This window comes from Muntiacus reevesi, chromosome 2, assembly GCF_963930625.1.
Source record: "Muntiacus reevesi chromosome 2, mMunRee1.1, whole genome shotgun sequence".
NCBI lineage: Eukaryota > Metazoa > Chordata > Mammalia > Artiodactyla > Cervidae > Muntiacus > Muntiacus reevesi.
In genome coordinates this window covers 27,241,535-27,255,376 of record NC_089250.1, presented here as the reverse complement: position 1 = coordinate 27,255,376, position 13,842 = coordinate 27,241,535, and the positions used below count along the sequence as shown (strand labels likewise).

The 13,842-nt window shown below is 38.1% G+C and overlaps 1 protein-coding gene across 5 annotated transcripts in view; it reads right to left on the bottom strand.

The window, feature by feature from the left end:
* Positions 1 to 13,842, bottom strand: part of OPTN (optineurin) — a 40,245-nt gene that overhangs the window by 8,018 nt on the left and 18,385 nt on the right. For all 5 annotated transcript variants that reach the window (XR_010661425.1, XR_010661424.1, XM_065921114.1 and 2 more), the window contains exons 7-11: positions 6,735 to 6,837; positions 5,164 to 5,279; positions 3,860 to 4,009; positions 3,258 to 3,351; positions 2,289 to 2,447 (exon numbers count right to left, since the gene is read on the bottom strand). Coding sequence is in view for 3 of the 5 variants with exons in the window: in XM_065921114.1 (XP_065777186.1) it covers positions 2,289 to 2,447; positions 3,258 to 3,351; positions 3,860 to 4,009; positions 5,164 to 5,279; positions 6,735 to 6,837 (622 nt within the window). In the remaining 2 variants the exon portion in view is untranslated. The remainder of the gene's footprint in view (positions 1 to 2,288; positions 2,448 to 3,257; positions 3,352 to 3,859; positions 4,010 to 5,163; positions 5,280 to 6,734; positions 6,838 to 13,842) is intronic.

The following is a 13,842-nucleotide window of genomic DNA, read 5'->3' as shown; positions in this document are numbered from 1 at the left end:
TATCCCTTCTCCAGCAGATCTTCCTGACCCAGGAAATGAACCAGGGTCTCTTGCATTGCAGGTGGATTCTTTCCCAGCTGCGCTATCACGGAAGCCTATAACTACAGTATCAGGCCCAATCAAAGAAAATATCTAAAAGAGCTCAGGTTGAAATTCTATTCCTATAGAAATAAATAAAACTAAAGCTGTAAGTCCATTCAACCACTCTTATATTTCACTAGGCCAGCAACTATGGGCAGCAGGTAATGAGTATGTGTATAGGGAATAGTAAACTTCTGGTATTGTTACATTGAAAATAATCTGTTTATCAGTTTGGCAAATGTTTAAAAGAGTAATGCAAGGATGTAGGGAAATAGGGGCTTTCAGCTACTTTTGGTGAGTAAAAAATTTTGATTATGCACTTCTGGAAGACAACTTGGAAATAGTTATTTAACTTAAAAACAATCTAACCCAATGACCCAACCATTCCATTTCTGTATCTTACTAGAGATTCCACAAAAGCACAAAGATATACATACAAGAATATTCAGTTCAACATTGTTGATAAAAAGCAAAAATATTGGTACAACCTACATGTCCATTAATAGAGGGCTGGTTAAATATATCAGGGTAATGCACACTTTGGACATCATACAACTATTTTAAAAAGTACATATGGCTGTGAGTAATAGCATGGAGAGATATCCAATATAGATCAGGAATGAAAAAGTAGTACAATATGTATGCCATGATCCTGGTTTTAATTACACAAGCAATGAGGTGGTAGGAAGACTAACTCTACCAGACATCAAAACATTTGATTATTTGTGAGACAGTATGAACCAGACCAACAATGTACAAACAGACCAATGGAACAGTGCAGAATCCAGAAATAGACCTGTGGGTGCACTGACATAATATGTGACAAAGAAGGCAACAGAGTCCTTAAGAAAAGACAACCCTTTAAATAAATGGTGCTAAATGAATAGGATATTCATGTAGGAAAAAAATATGAATCTTTACCCTTACTTCACCGCATATAGAAAAGCTAATTTCAGATATTTTTGTATCTTAATGTAAAAGACAAAACCATAAATCTTTTAGAAGTCAACACAGGAGAATATATTCATAGCCTTGAGGTAATGAAAGCATTTAAAACAGGACACAGAAGTACTATCATCATAAATGAAGAGACTGATAAACTAGACTACATTAAAATTAAGAATTCCGTTCATCAAAAGACATGCTCATGAGAGTAGAAAGGCAAATCAGAGAGTGAAGAAATCTGCCAAAAACACTGGCAAGGGTTTATATCTGGAATATATAAAGAACTCCTATAAAATTAAGAAAAAGCCAGCAAACCAGAAGAAAACTGGGCAAAGACTTGATCAGGCACTTCACAAAAGGAGATCCTTAAAAGGCCAGTAAACATTTCAAAAAGTACACGTTCAAACCAGCAGGGAAATGCAAATTAAATGAGATACCATTATAAATTCATCAGAATGTTTAAAAATTAAAATACTGATAATACAACTATGGGTCAAGGTGGATATAGAGCAATAGGAACTCTCTGCTGATGGGAGTGAAAACTGGGAGGTATGTCCACTCTGGAAACCTCTTTGGCGTTATCAGTGAACACTGAGTAACCTGCCTACTCTAGGAACAAGCAGTTGTGCTCCTAGGTGTGCACCCAACAGAAATGAATGCACAGGTGAATAAAGAGACTTGCATAAGAATGTCAGAGCAAAAGTCTGTTCTGTACCTCTGGAGAAGGTGAGGGTGGGATGTTTCGAAAGAACAGCATGTATATTATCTGTGGTGAAACAGACCACCAGCCCAGGTGGGAGGCATGAGTCAAGTGCTTGGGCCTGGTGGGCTGGGAAGACCCAGAGGAATCGGGTGGAGAGGGAGGTGGGATGGGGGACCGGGATGGGGAATACGTGTAACTCTATGGCTGATTCATATCAATGTAGGACAAAACCCACTGAAAAAAAAAATAAATAAACAAATACATGTTCAACAACAACAACAACAACAAAAAAGAATGTCAGAGCAACATTAAACATCATTCCCAAGCTGGGAATGATCCAGCTGTCCATCAACTGTAGAATGGATGAAATTAATGAGCAGTACACTTAGAAGTATGGTATGCTTTCCACATGTGATAAACTTCAGTAAAAAGGTTTTTAAAAAATATATTAGTGGAAATAGTGTAATATCAAAAATATGTATCTTCAGCACCACCACTCTCCTGTTTGAGGATATAGTCAAGGTTGGCCCCCCTCGGCTCCCACTTGGGAACAGGCTACCTGAGCCCTGAGGACGGCCATGGTCTCCAGGTCCTTCTCCTGCTTGGCGATGGTCTGCTTCATCCCATCCATTTGGAGCTGCTTGGAAGCCAGGGCCTTCTCTGCCAGTTCCAGCTTCCCACTCAGTTCCTGCAGCACCACCTTATCCACTTTTTCTGACTGAAAAAGATAAGCTTATTCTGGACTTGGTTTTGAAATAATTCAACCTATTTTAGTAAAACGTAACATGAAGGCTTAAATTAAAAATTTACTAGGTCTTCAGAGAGGAACCATATTCTAGGAAAATTAAATGAAAAACAAAGTATATTTCTAAGAATATACTCAAAGTATATTGAGTATAATATACTCAATTCTTCTAATTCAAAGTTCCCCTGCTCTTTACTTATTGCCGCTTTACTGAGGTAAAACTGACAAAATTGTAAAATATTTGAAGTGTAAAACATGATGATTTGATATACAAATATAGTGTGAAAAGGTTCCCCCGATTGGGTTAATTAACTCATCTCTCATCTGACATATCTATCCATGGTGTTTAAACTATCACACCATGCTGGGGACATTATTACTAAGTTAAGTTGCAGCCCAGTAAGTCCAGGGTCTCAAGTTCACTGACAGAGGCAAGCTAGCCTTGAGAGAGCTCCCAGCAGAAGTCTCACTATACATCCATTACTCATGTAGGAGCCCATACTCAGCTCTCCTGCAAACTCACCCACCATTAGAAATGCTAACAGCTTGCTTCATGACCATAAGACGTGCACCCCATCTTTGACTACATGGCAAATTATACATATGTGGCAGGAGTTATGAACACTTAGACACAAGAAATCAATTACCGACATAAATGCAAAAAAACCTTTGAAACCAGACTTAGTTAAGGATTAACACAACTACCTCACATATTTACATAAAACGTTCAGTAGTTCCATTCACTACTAGGCTATGAAAGTAATTTTTTTTTTCTATGAGTACCTCTCTCCTTTTTAGTTCCTCAATTGTCTTCAGTGCATTATTGTATTCTTGAAGAAGCCTGTTGTGTGTCAACTGTAGAGTGCCTAATTTGGACCTATTTAAAAAGAAATTAAAAAGGAAATCTTAGAGGGAGGTGGGAGGGGGATCGGGATGGGGAATACGTGTAACTCTATGGCTGATTCATATCAATGTATGACAAAACCCACTGAAAAATTTTAAAAAAATAAAAATAAATAAAATGTAAAAAAAAAAAAAAAAGGAAATCTTGGGGAAAATACATAGAAACTTAGTCTTGCCTCCCAACTTTCTTCTGAACACTCAAGTAGCAAAATCCCTTCCACCTTTATAATCCTACCACCTACTAGCATATTCTTACTCTCAAAGAAAATGATTTTTCTTCAAATAATCAAGATAGACTACAAATTATTTTCATAACTGTTAAAATAAAACTTAAATTTTATCTCTTCAAAAAAGTCTACTGATTCTCCTTCAAATAAACAAAAGACAAAAAATAAATTTATTCTCAAATCCTGATTCCAATCGCATAAAACTGCTCTTCTATCTTCTTTCGGCAAGTAGCCATCCAGTCATTGCACACTCACTTTTCATCTTCTGTTTTAGCTTGTTCCATTTTGATTTCTGATCGCATGCTTTCTACTTGGAGCTCTAATTTTTTGTTTTTATAAAGCAGCTCTTGTTTTTCATTCAGCTCTGATGGGCTTGCAGAATTTTTCCTTTCAAGGGCCTGACATCTAAGAAAGAGCAAAATTTCATGAGGACAAACAATGCTCCTTCACATTTCTCAGTGGCTTTTAAACAGATTCTCAGATTATGTAGCAAATACAAAGAATTTCATGATGACATTCTTCAAAAATTTAACAGTACAAAATTAAATATTTTATCCTTCCTCCTTTTTTACTCGAAGTGTTTCTGAACTGTTATGACTGAATATAAAAATATACAGATTTTTATAAAAGAAATTTATAGGCTCAAGTACAAAAAATATGGTTTCTGATAAAGATTCAGTAGGAGAGAAGGAAGTGCTTTAAGTCCTGTTAAAGATCAGAATGAGAATTTCAATGTAACAAGAGCAAAATGAGCCAATGACTGCTGTGTGTAAGGCATTAATGCAAAAAGCATGTTAAACATTAGCTTACTTAATACAAAGTTTGAGTTATGACACACAGTTTACAGATGATAAAACTGAGGCACAGAGAGGTTAAATAAATAACTTGTCCAAGATATTACCACAAATAAGGGGTAATCTGTATTTCAACCTGGGTCTGCTTATCCAAAGTGCTTTGCATCAGCTGCTATGCTGTCCATAATACTGGATAGCCTTGGTCAGCGTAACTCCACAGAAACACACATTTGTATATTGTGCTGGAAATATGCTTGCCAATTAATCTAAGAGAACAACATCAACTTAGCTTTTCTAAATTTGGGGCAACTCCTTACATCAAGAGAAACAAGCAGATGCAAAATTCTCTCAATTTAGATATTAGCCTTCATAACTGATAGAAAATCAAGTTGTTTTTTTTTCCTCCCCAAATAAATCTCACTCAGGTTCTTCTTGCCCTTCGTAGCTTTCTTTATGTTTGTTCACATCAATTTTGTCAGCTTACATAAGTCACAGGAAGTCTGGCTTACTGTTTTTTCCAGGTCCTCATATATGCTTGAAAGGCTCCCGAAAAGCAGGATCAGAGTGCCCTGGGTCCATTCCCCCAAGGACTTCATGGTTACATATTAACCGGAACATTGGTGTTTTCTGAATACATATTTCAATTAGGTGTCTTTTCCTTTTACTCAGTAACAAAGTAACAAAATGATGTTTTTGTATATTAACATATTTTGTTAAACAGTACACTTTTTGAAGTGGGGGGTAAACATTATCTCTCATTCTTACTTTTCTTGAAGTCTCTTCTTCATTAGCTCAGCTTCACTGAGTTTCGTGTGAGCTTCCTGAAGCTCCTTAAACAGGGTTGTCACCTGAAGGTTCAGTGTTTCCACTTCACTTCCAATCTGTCATCCAGGAAATCCAAACATGCACTTATTAGAACTTAAATGAACCTCTTTGTGAGAAAACTGTGTGAACCACTGACGTCCAACTAAGACTGTGAACTGATTAAACTTTTGGCACTTAATGCCCCAAATATCTGGAGAAGGCAATGGCACCCCACTCCAGTACTCTTGCCTGGAAAATCCCATGGACAGAGGAGCCTGGTGGGCTGCAGTCCATGGGGTCGAAAACAGTCGGACACGACTGAGCGACTTCACTTTCACTTTTCACTTTCATGCACTGGCGAAGGAAATGACAACTCACTGGAGAATCTCAGGGAGATTCAACCCAAATGAAGAATCCCAGGGATGGGGGAGCCTGGTGGGCTGCCGTCTATGGGGCCGCACAGAGTCGGACACGACTGAAGCGACTCAGCACAGCAGCAGCACCAAATATCTTGTATGAAAAAAAAAAAAGCTTTGGATACAACTCTGTTTCCTCACAGAGCATTAACTGATCAATTTGGATACTCTTGTGATAATGCCTTTATCATAATCAAATGGACCCTGACCACACTTCAGGGGAGCATAGATCACAGTGCTGTCAAAGCACAATCTACTTCACCCAGCTAGCAGCTCACGCCCACATTCCCTCACTGTTTCATGTTTCTAGCTTACTCAGCTGTTCTCACTGTACTGGCTTCTTCCTGGCAGCTCTAGAAGTTTGGTCAATGAGTTTTACTGTGCCAGGGAAGTCTCAATACTTCTCTATCATTAGTTGTTGATTAGTTTTGGTCTCTTCATCTCAGTTTTTAACATATTCTCCATTCTCTTGAAGGCAGGGGACTCAGCTCAGAGCGTGGCATACAGCAGGCATCTGATACAGGCTTGCTGAGTAATTTAGCTAAAGTGAGTGTTTCACGTAAATGCCTTTCTTGTGGGCTACTGTGGGTCTTACAACTTCCTGCCCTCATCACCTTTCCCTAAGCTTCCGACCGTGTTCGCAGGTTACAAGGCGTGTTTCTGAGTTGTCACACAAGTGTATATAAATATGTATGTAAACAAATGTCTTTCCTGTTCAAACTATTATATTCAAATGAGTAGTGGGAGAGAACAAAGACCCTTCAATTCTACCTGAAGTTTCTGGATCATATACTCAAATGATTTCATTATATATTGGACAAAATTCCCTTCTCAATTTGTGGGCCTGTTTACTTAGAAATTCTGGAGAGGAAATCAGTCAAGAAGAGATAAAGGAGTGATTTCCTAGAATCACTGGGATAGGAATACATCTCACTGCAATTTACAGTGAGTGAAATTCAGATCAGGACAAGGAAACAAGAGAGAAATAGAAAATATTCAACATGAAAAACTGTTTCTCTATTTCTAAAGCCACACATCACACGACTTGGCTCCTGTGCCCTCACTACCCTCCATCCACTGAGAGTGTGGTAACAGTCCTGGACTCTGAGTACCCACAGTTTTGGTGTCTTTCTCCTCTTCTTTCTCTTGTTCTGTGTGCTCCTCTGTCTGGGTCTCAGTCTCAGAATGACCCTTGGCTTTCTTTTCAAAATCAGAAATTCTAAAAAAATTACAGAATATAGAAAAGTTACTTTTTCTTTGGCTTCCAGAGGAATAACAATTGCAGAAGCATTAAAAAGAACATTGTCTAAAATTTGGATAAAGGATGAATGTTTCCAAAATCTCTTCATATGCACTATATTAGCTCTGGTTTTGCTTTCAACCAGATACTGGCTGGAACCCATTTAAGGGATGAATGCACATGGAGGTATAAGATAGATATAATTTATCTTGAACACTGAAAAACACTGCCTTTTTCCACATCACTGAAATGCAGAGAACTGTTTTTTTAATTTGTATTTTTATGTGTGTATGCATGTGTGCTTACATGAGAGTGGGTGCCTCTTTATAAGGATTCAGCAGAGAGGGAATCCTTATACTTGTTATAAGAAGATGCATCTAAGTTTATGAGGTCCTAAAACAAATATAGCAACATTCTTATACTGAATCAAAATCATGTGAAAACCACCTCAATACAAATGGAATAAAAAGAAACTTGTGATTAAAGATGGTAGATTAAATACATGCATGTAATTTTTCTCTCACCCTCAATGCCACTAAAATGACTTTGGAAGAAGAACATTCAAAGGAAGTGCACCGCCCCTCCACCCCTGCCCAGCAAAAAACAGAAGATGAAAGTTGGTCAAATATATCAGAAAGCAGAAAACGACAGCAAGAGTGAAGGGTGAGGAGGCAGGGGGAGGAAGAAAGAGATACTGAAAGGGACAAACGGCAAAGAGGAACACCAAGTTAAGAAAATGAGAGGACTGGTTCAGGAGTTCAATTCAAAATAATAGTAGTTGCTAGAATGAGAGAACAGAGAAAACTGAGGGTAATTAAGTCAAGATCATTTTTCAAGAACTGAAGGATGAATGAGGCCAAGAGTGTCCAGAACAAATGGCTGAAAACAGGCCCCTCACCAAAGCACATATGAGATGTCAGAAAACTTGGGATGGAGCAAAGAACCTTTGGGGGAGAGGACAAACAAAAGTTTTATGCCAAAAGATCAAGAATCAAAATGGCAATGAATTTCTCAGCCTTAACACCAGAGGCCAGAAGACAATGAAGTACTAATGCTTTCAAAATTTGGCGGGAAAATTATATCCAATATATCAATAGAATTCTGTATCTAGCAAAACTATCTGTTAAGTAAAAAGTTAGAAAGAGAGATTTTCAGATATGCAGATTTCAGAAAATATCCTCCCCATATATTCTTTCTTCATAAGTTAGCGGAGATATTTAAAGATATTTAGTGAGTAAGAACACTGGATACAGAAAACAGGTGACCCAAAAGAGCAGAGCTGAAGGAATCCCACAAGTGGCCAAAGAGAGGTCCCAAGGGAACTGCAGTAGAACAGGACCTGGACAGCAACCAGGCCAACTCTCAAGAAGAGGAAACTGTTAGACTATTAGACTATTAAACTATTAGACTCTCAAGAAGAGGAAACTATTAGACTACTAACACGTTTGCATGTCACTGAGATTTCCTCACTGGGGAAGGGTATGGTGAAACTAAGCAAATTTTTAAATGTAATTTTGCATAGAGTTTTTTGGTTTTGTTTTTTAAAGTATTAGAAAGGAAAAGTGGTCAAGGCATAGAGCAGAGCTCAACAGAGAACTGTGCACGCATGCGTGCATATGTTTGCATAATAATAATAATAATAATAATAAAAAACACTGAGTAGTGATCTAACTAAATGTCAATACAATCAGTTTTGGAGTAGGGTGGTGTAGCATGGGATGGGAATCAGGGTCCAGAAGTGGGTGTGGTGACAATGGTGGGAGTCAAAAGCAGTTAAATTCTCATCCTTCATAGTTGGGAGGTCAATAGATTATGTCTAAGATTGGGGAAAATTTTTTTTGAGTAGTGATTTAATCTTGATCTATGGGAGTAAGTATCAAAAGAACCAGCTAAATAAGTTGTAAGCCAGGACTTCGCTGGTGGTCCAGTGGTTAAGACTCTGCCCTCCAATGCAGGGCGCATGGAATCAATCCCTAGTTGGGGAACCAAGGTCCCATGTGCTGTGGAGTGTAGCCAAAAGTTAAAAAAACGATCAAAAAATATGTTATAAGTCGTTGAGAAGCAGGAGAAGGAAGTGGTGGGGAGTGGGGGTGTGTGACTAGCCAAAGAACTACTACTATCTTTCCATAAAAAGCCTGTGAAGCAACCAATTCTTTAAACTATGTGAATGCAAAAATGATTTTTTAAAAAGAACTTAATGATAATACAAAATAAACAAACAAAATTGATATCTGTTGCAAACTGCCAAACCTAATTGGTGCACAGGCACCGTCTCTAGAGCTGGTTGGTGCAGGGTGGAAGGATGGGCCTTCATCATACCACTCACATATGATGCAGGCTTCCGACCCACATGTGAATTTCAACTTAAGTTTCTATGGCAAATTTTCATCTTGGGCCGACTTTTTCCTGCCCCCTCTCTTGTTATCTTGGGCCATACTTCATATACAATTTCCCTCTCCTTCCTGGCCATCAGTTTACGTTTGTTCAGAAGACACAAATTTCACAAGATATGAATCCTGGTAAACAGTGAAAGAAAAACAAGTCTACTATCCCCTCTCCCCACCTATCACCTAAAATTTTTCAATTTCTCTTATTTCTCATGACTAATGAAAACAGTTGAAGACTGACTTACGTATTTGAGAAAAAGACATGTTAGGTCTTGTAATGTCTTTTCATCATTTCCTGCACAGTAAATCAAGTCAGGTGATATATCAGTGATTTTATTGCTTGGTTTCAGTCTGACCTTAGCCAGGAGGTTGTCCTAACACAGACATGGAGAACACATGGAGATCGCTGACTTACCAGGTGTTAAAAACTGTAAGAAGTCTGACTCACAAAGTGGAAATTTAATGTTACTGAGAAAGGGTAAGAGAGGGAAACACCCATCTCAAAGGTAGGCCTGACTTCCTAGCCAGACAGAGTTACAACGCCAGACAGAGAGCTATCATTATTGTGAAAGCAGGAATTATATTTTAGATCATATGAAAGATCAGGATATATAATCAGCAAATTCCTAAGTTTACACTTTTATTATTAAAGTTAATCATGTTGTCTGAGGAAGGATGAATCAGCAGCTAAACTTGACTTCTTTGAATGCTGTACAGAACTCAGGAGGGTAAATGTGCCAATGAAACAGAAACGCACTGATTACTCATCAATATTAAAGGTCTTTTTCCAAAGCAAAACATCTTCTTTTTAAAAAATCAGCTGTACCTATAATAACTGAGGTGTAAAATGAATGCTTTTACTTATTTATTTTTCTGTGCATCACTACTCAGTTTGGAGACTTATCAAAAAGGCAGGACAAATGTTTTACTCAATTAGAATACATAGTATTAGTTGCCTGGAAATTGACCTCCAAACTTTTCTATTAAGACAGTGGTAGGATACGGGGTACAGAGAAAGCAATGGCACCCCACTCCAGTACTCTTGCCTGGAAAATCTCATGGATGGAGGAGAATGGTGGGCTGCAGTCCATGGGGGTCCCGAAGAATCGGATACGACTGAGCGACTTCACTTTCAGTTTTCACTTTCATGAACTGCAGAAGGAAATGGCAACCCACTCCAGTGTTCTTGCCTGGAGAATCCCAGGGACAGGGGAGCCTGGTGGGTTGCCACCTATGGGGTTGCACAGAGTCAGATTCGACTGAAGTGACTTAGCAGCAGCAGCAGGATGCAGGGTCAGTTCAGTCGCTCAGTTGTGTCTGACTTTTTGCGACCCCATGAATTGCAGCACGCCAGGCGTCCCTGTCCATCACCAACTCCTGGAGTTTACTCAAACTCATGTCCATTGAGTCGGTGATGCCATCCAGCCATCTCATCCTCTGTCATCACCTTCTCCTCCTGCCCCCAATCCCTCCCAGCATCAGGGTCATTTCCAATGAATCAGCTCTTCGCATGAGGTAGCCAAAGTATTGGAGTTTCAGCTTCAGCATCAGTCCTTCCAATGAACAACCCAGGACTGATCTCCTTTACGATGGACTGGTTGGATATTCTTGCAGTCCAAGGAACTCTCAAGAGTCTTCTCCAACACCACAGTTCAAAAGCATCAGTTCTTCGGCACTTAGCTTTCTTCACAGTCCAACTCTCACATCCATACACGACCACTGGAAAAACCACAGCCTTGACAAGATGGACCTTTGTTGGCAAAGAAATGTCTCTGCTTTTTAATATGCTATCTAGGTTGGTCATAACTTCCCTTCCAAGGAGTAAGCGTCTTTTAATTTCATGGCTACAATCACCATCTGCAGTGATTTTGGAGCCCAAAAAATAAAGTCTGACACTGTTTGCACTGTTTCCCATCTATTTCCCATGAGGTGATGGGACCAGATGCCATGATCTTAGTTTTCTGAATGTTGAGCTTTAAGCCAACTTTTTCACTCTCCTCTTTCACTTTCATCAAGAGAATTTTTAGTTCTTCTTCACTTTCTGCCACAATGGTGGTGTCATCTGCATATCTGAGGTTATTGCTATTTCTCCTGGCAATCTTGATTCCAGCTTGTGCTTCTTCCAGCCCAGCGTTTCTCATGATGTACTCTGCGTATAAGTTAAATAAGCAGGGTGACAATATACAGCCTTAACGTACTCCTTTTCTTATTTGGAACCAGTCTGTTGTTCCATGTCCAGTTCTAACTGTTGCTTCCTGACCTGCCTAACTACTGCACAATTGTACTCATCTCACACGCTAGTAAAGTAATGCTCAAAATTCTCCAAGCCAGACTTCAGCAATACGTGAACCGTGAACTTCCAGATGTTCAAGATGGTTTTAGAAAAGGCAGAGGAACCAGAGATCAAACTGCCAATATCATCAAAAAAGCAAGAAAGATCCAGAAAAACATCTACTTCTGGTTTATTGACTACGCCAAAGCCTTTGACTGTATGGATCACAATAAACTGTGGAAAATTCTGAAAGAGATGGGAATACCAGACTACCTGACCTGCCTCTTGAGAAACCTATATGCAGATCAGGATACGAGGTAAAGATCTACAATTCATAGCCGTCATTCCTTTTCACCTTTGAAAAGAACTGACTATCAAATAAGTCATTGGAAAAACACTGATTTCTTTTAGATAACCCTCATTCTGAATAAATAACTTTTGTTTCATATTTTAAGAATAGATTTTCTTATACTTAAATTTTTCAACTGCTTCAGTTAGAAGGTGCTATAGTTTTAAGATTAATGAAACATTTATAATGTCTGAGAGAATTATGCATGTATATTATATTTATGTATACTTTAGTATATGCTATATACAGTATATTTATGACTAAATGTTGCAATCATTATAACCCTAAAACTGTTCCATTATGCCCCCTGTCTTATGTGGTTTAGCACTCTGCATTCCTAAGAAGTTCATTCACACATAGAAATTCATTGACTTCACAACTCCATAAGGTAAATAAATTTTATCCCAAAGTGTGTGTGTGTATGTCACATTCTATGAGGTCAGTATTTCTCTCATACCAAAACCAGACAAAGACATTACAAGAAAACTACAGACCAACACCCCTTAGGAATACACATGCAAAAATCTTTACTAAGAAGACTAGCAATCCAAGCCAGCAACATACAGCAGATCATATATCATGACCAAGTGTGATTTATCCAGGAATGAAAAGTTAGTTTAACATCAGAAAATCAATCAATACATTAATAGAGGTTTAAAAAAAACACACAATCATCTTCATAGACTCAGTAGGAGCATTTAACAAAATGCAAAACCTTTTCATGATAAAGACTGCAACCAGAAATAGAAAAGAGCATCTCAACTTGACAAAAGCATCTATGAAAAACAAAGCTAATACCACCAATTTAGTGGTGAAAGACAGAAAGCATTCCCCCCAAGATCAGGAACAAGACAAGTATATCTACTTTCTCTACTTTTATTTAACATTGTACTGGAAGTTCTAGCCAGGGCAATCATGGAAGTAAAAAATAAATAAATAAATAAATAAAAGAAATAGTGGTTGATAAGGAAGAAGTAACACTACTTCTTTGCAAATGACATGGTCTTGTATAAAAAAAATACTAAGGAAGCCACTAAAAAAAAAAGACTATTGCTAATAAATGAATTCAGCAAGGTTGAAGGCTACAAGATCAATATACAAAAATCAGTTATATTTCTTTACACTAACAATGGACAGCAATGATATCAAACCAGTCAATCCTAAAGGAAATCAACCCTGAATATTCATTGGAAGGACTGATGCTGAGGCTTCAGTACTTGGGCCACCTGGTGTGAAAAGTTGACACTTTGGAAAAGACCCTGATGCTGGGAAAGTTTGAGGGCCAGAGGAGAAGCGGGTGACAGAAGATGAGATGGTTGGATGGCATCACTGACTCAATGGACATGAGTTTGTGCAATCTCAGGGAGATTAAATAAAGGACAGAGGTGCCTGGCATGCTGCAGTTCATGGGGTTGCAAAGAGTCAGACATGACTTAGCAACTGAACACCAACACTAACAATGAAAAATCCAAAAATGAAATAAAAAAAGACTGGAATACATAGGAATTAATTTTGAAAAAGAACTGCAAGACCTATACGCTGAAAACTATAACACATCATTGGAGAAGAAATTAAGAAGAAATTAAGGATGACCTAAGGAAATGGAAAGAAACCCATGTTCATGGATCAGAAGACTTCATATTGTTAAGATGGTAATGTTCCTCAAATTGATCTCCAGATTCAATGCAATCCCTAACAAAGTCCCAGCTTAAAAATAACAAACTTATTCTAAGAGTTTTATAAGAAAAACAAAGGACCCACCAAAACAATCTTTTTAAAAGAACAACAAAATTGGCGGACCTACATTTCAGAATTTCAAATTTTATTACAAAACTAATTAAGACAGTGTAGTATCACCACTAGGACAGACACTTAGATCAACTGAACAAAACTGGGCCTTTAGGAATTAATCTTTACATTTGTTTATGGTCAACTGATTTACGCCAGGGGTGTCAGTGAGAAAAAAATTATCTTTT